The sequence below is a fragment of the Sinocyclocheilus rhinocerous genome, unplaced genomic scaffold (assembly GCF_001515625.1).
Source record: "Sinocyclocheilus rhinocerous isolate Xijiao unplaced genomic scaffold, SAMN03320098_v1.1 scaffold3214, whole genome shotgun sequence".
NCBI lineage: Eukaryota > Metazoa > Chordata > Actinopteri > Cypriniformes > Cyprinidae > Sinocyclocheilus > Sinocyclocheilus rhinocerous.
Window position 1 is genome coordinate 132949 of NW_015636927.1, and position 1053 is coordinate 134001.

The window sequence follows — 1053 nt, forward strand, 5'->3', positions numbered from 1 at the left end:
AAAAAAAAAAAAGTCTTTCTTGTTAAAGGTCATTTAAATAAACAAATATTTGAATATTCGTTTTTCATGAGCCCAAATATTCGAATACAATAATTTTGAAAAATGCCCATCCCTAGCAATTTCTGAGTAAAAATAGTTTCTATACTTCTTTTTTTTTTTTGGTTTGAAACATTCATTGTTGCATACTGTTTCAGTGTTGTTGTTGTTTTGTACATTTTGTATGTATTGTTTATGAGTATAAATGCTACAACCAAATTGCCTTCAGGAAATTAAATAAAGACAAACTGAACTTAAATTATATTTAATATAATATTCTATACATAGCATATATAATGTATAGAATGTATATAATATTTATATATTATTTTCATTATATTATTATTTTATTATTATTATACATATATGTTATTTATTATAATATATCTATAATGTATATAATAAATGTTATTTATATATAAATATTATTACATTGTTTTATATAGTGAGCTAGTGTTCTATTCTGAAGAAATGGCCGCGTGTTCTGGTCCCGCAGGTGCAGTCGGCACTGAGGCGTAAGTTTGCGCAGTATCGCGGTCAGCAGAAGCGCTGGCCTCTGGTGACCACTGACTCTCACTGTAACTACCACACCAACTCGTCCATCACCGAGACCAGCCGCGTCACCATCAGCCTGGAGCACGACCCGGCCAACACGAGCGGCACCGCGCACGCACTCAACAGCCAGAGCAATGGCAAACGCTGCTCCAGCGACGGGCCCAAGAGCTGCGACATCCTCGAGTCGACTGAAATATGAGCGTCTGTCTCATCATACGCACTAATGCCACCAACGCTACAGTGCATTCCCAGCTAACAAACATGTGCTAAGAACGTTTTGCTAATGTTTCCATTAAGTTATGAAAACGTTATTTCTAAATGTTCTCTGAATGTTCAAAACGTCCAGTTTTTAAAGGGGTCATCCGATGCCCATTTTCCACAAGTTGATATGATTCTTTAGGGTCTTAAAGAAAAGTCTGTAACATAGTTTGGTTAAAATTTCTCAATGGTAGTGTAAAAAAA

The 1053-nt window shown here is 35.1% G+C and overlaps 1 protein-coding gene across 1 annotated transcript in view; it reads left to right on the forward strand.

The window, feature by feature from the left end:
• The window catches only part of LOC107748290 (calcitonin gene-related peptide type 1 receptor-like), a 12094-nt gene extending 11213 nt beyond the window's left edge, over nt 1-881 (forward strand). Inside the window, exon 9 of the mRNA XM_016563029.1 lies at nt 533-881. Coding sequence (XP_016418515.1) covers nt 533-790 — 258 coding nt within the window. The 3' untranslated portion in view covers nt 791-881. The remainder of the gene's footprint in view (nt 1-532) is intronic.
• The last annotated feature ends 172 nt before the right edge of the window (nt 882-1053 follow it).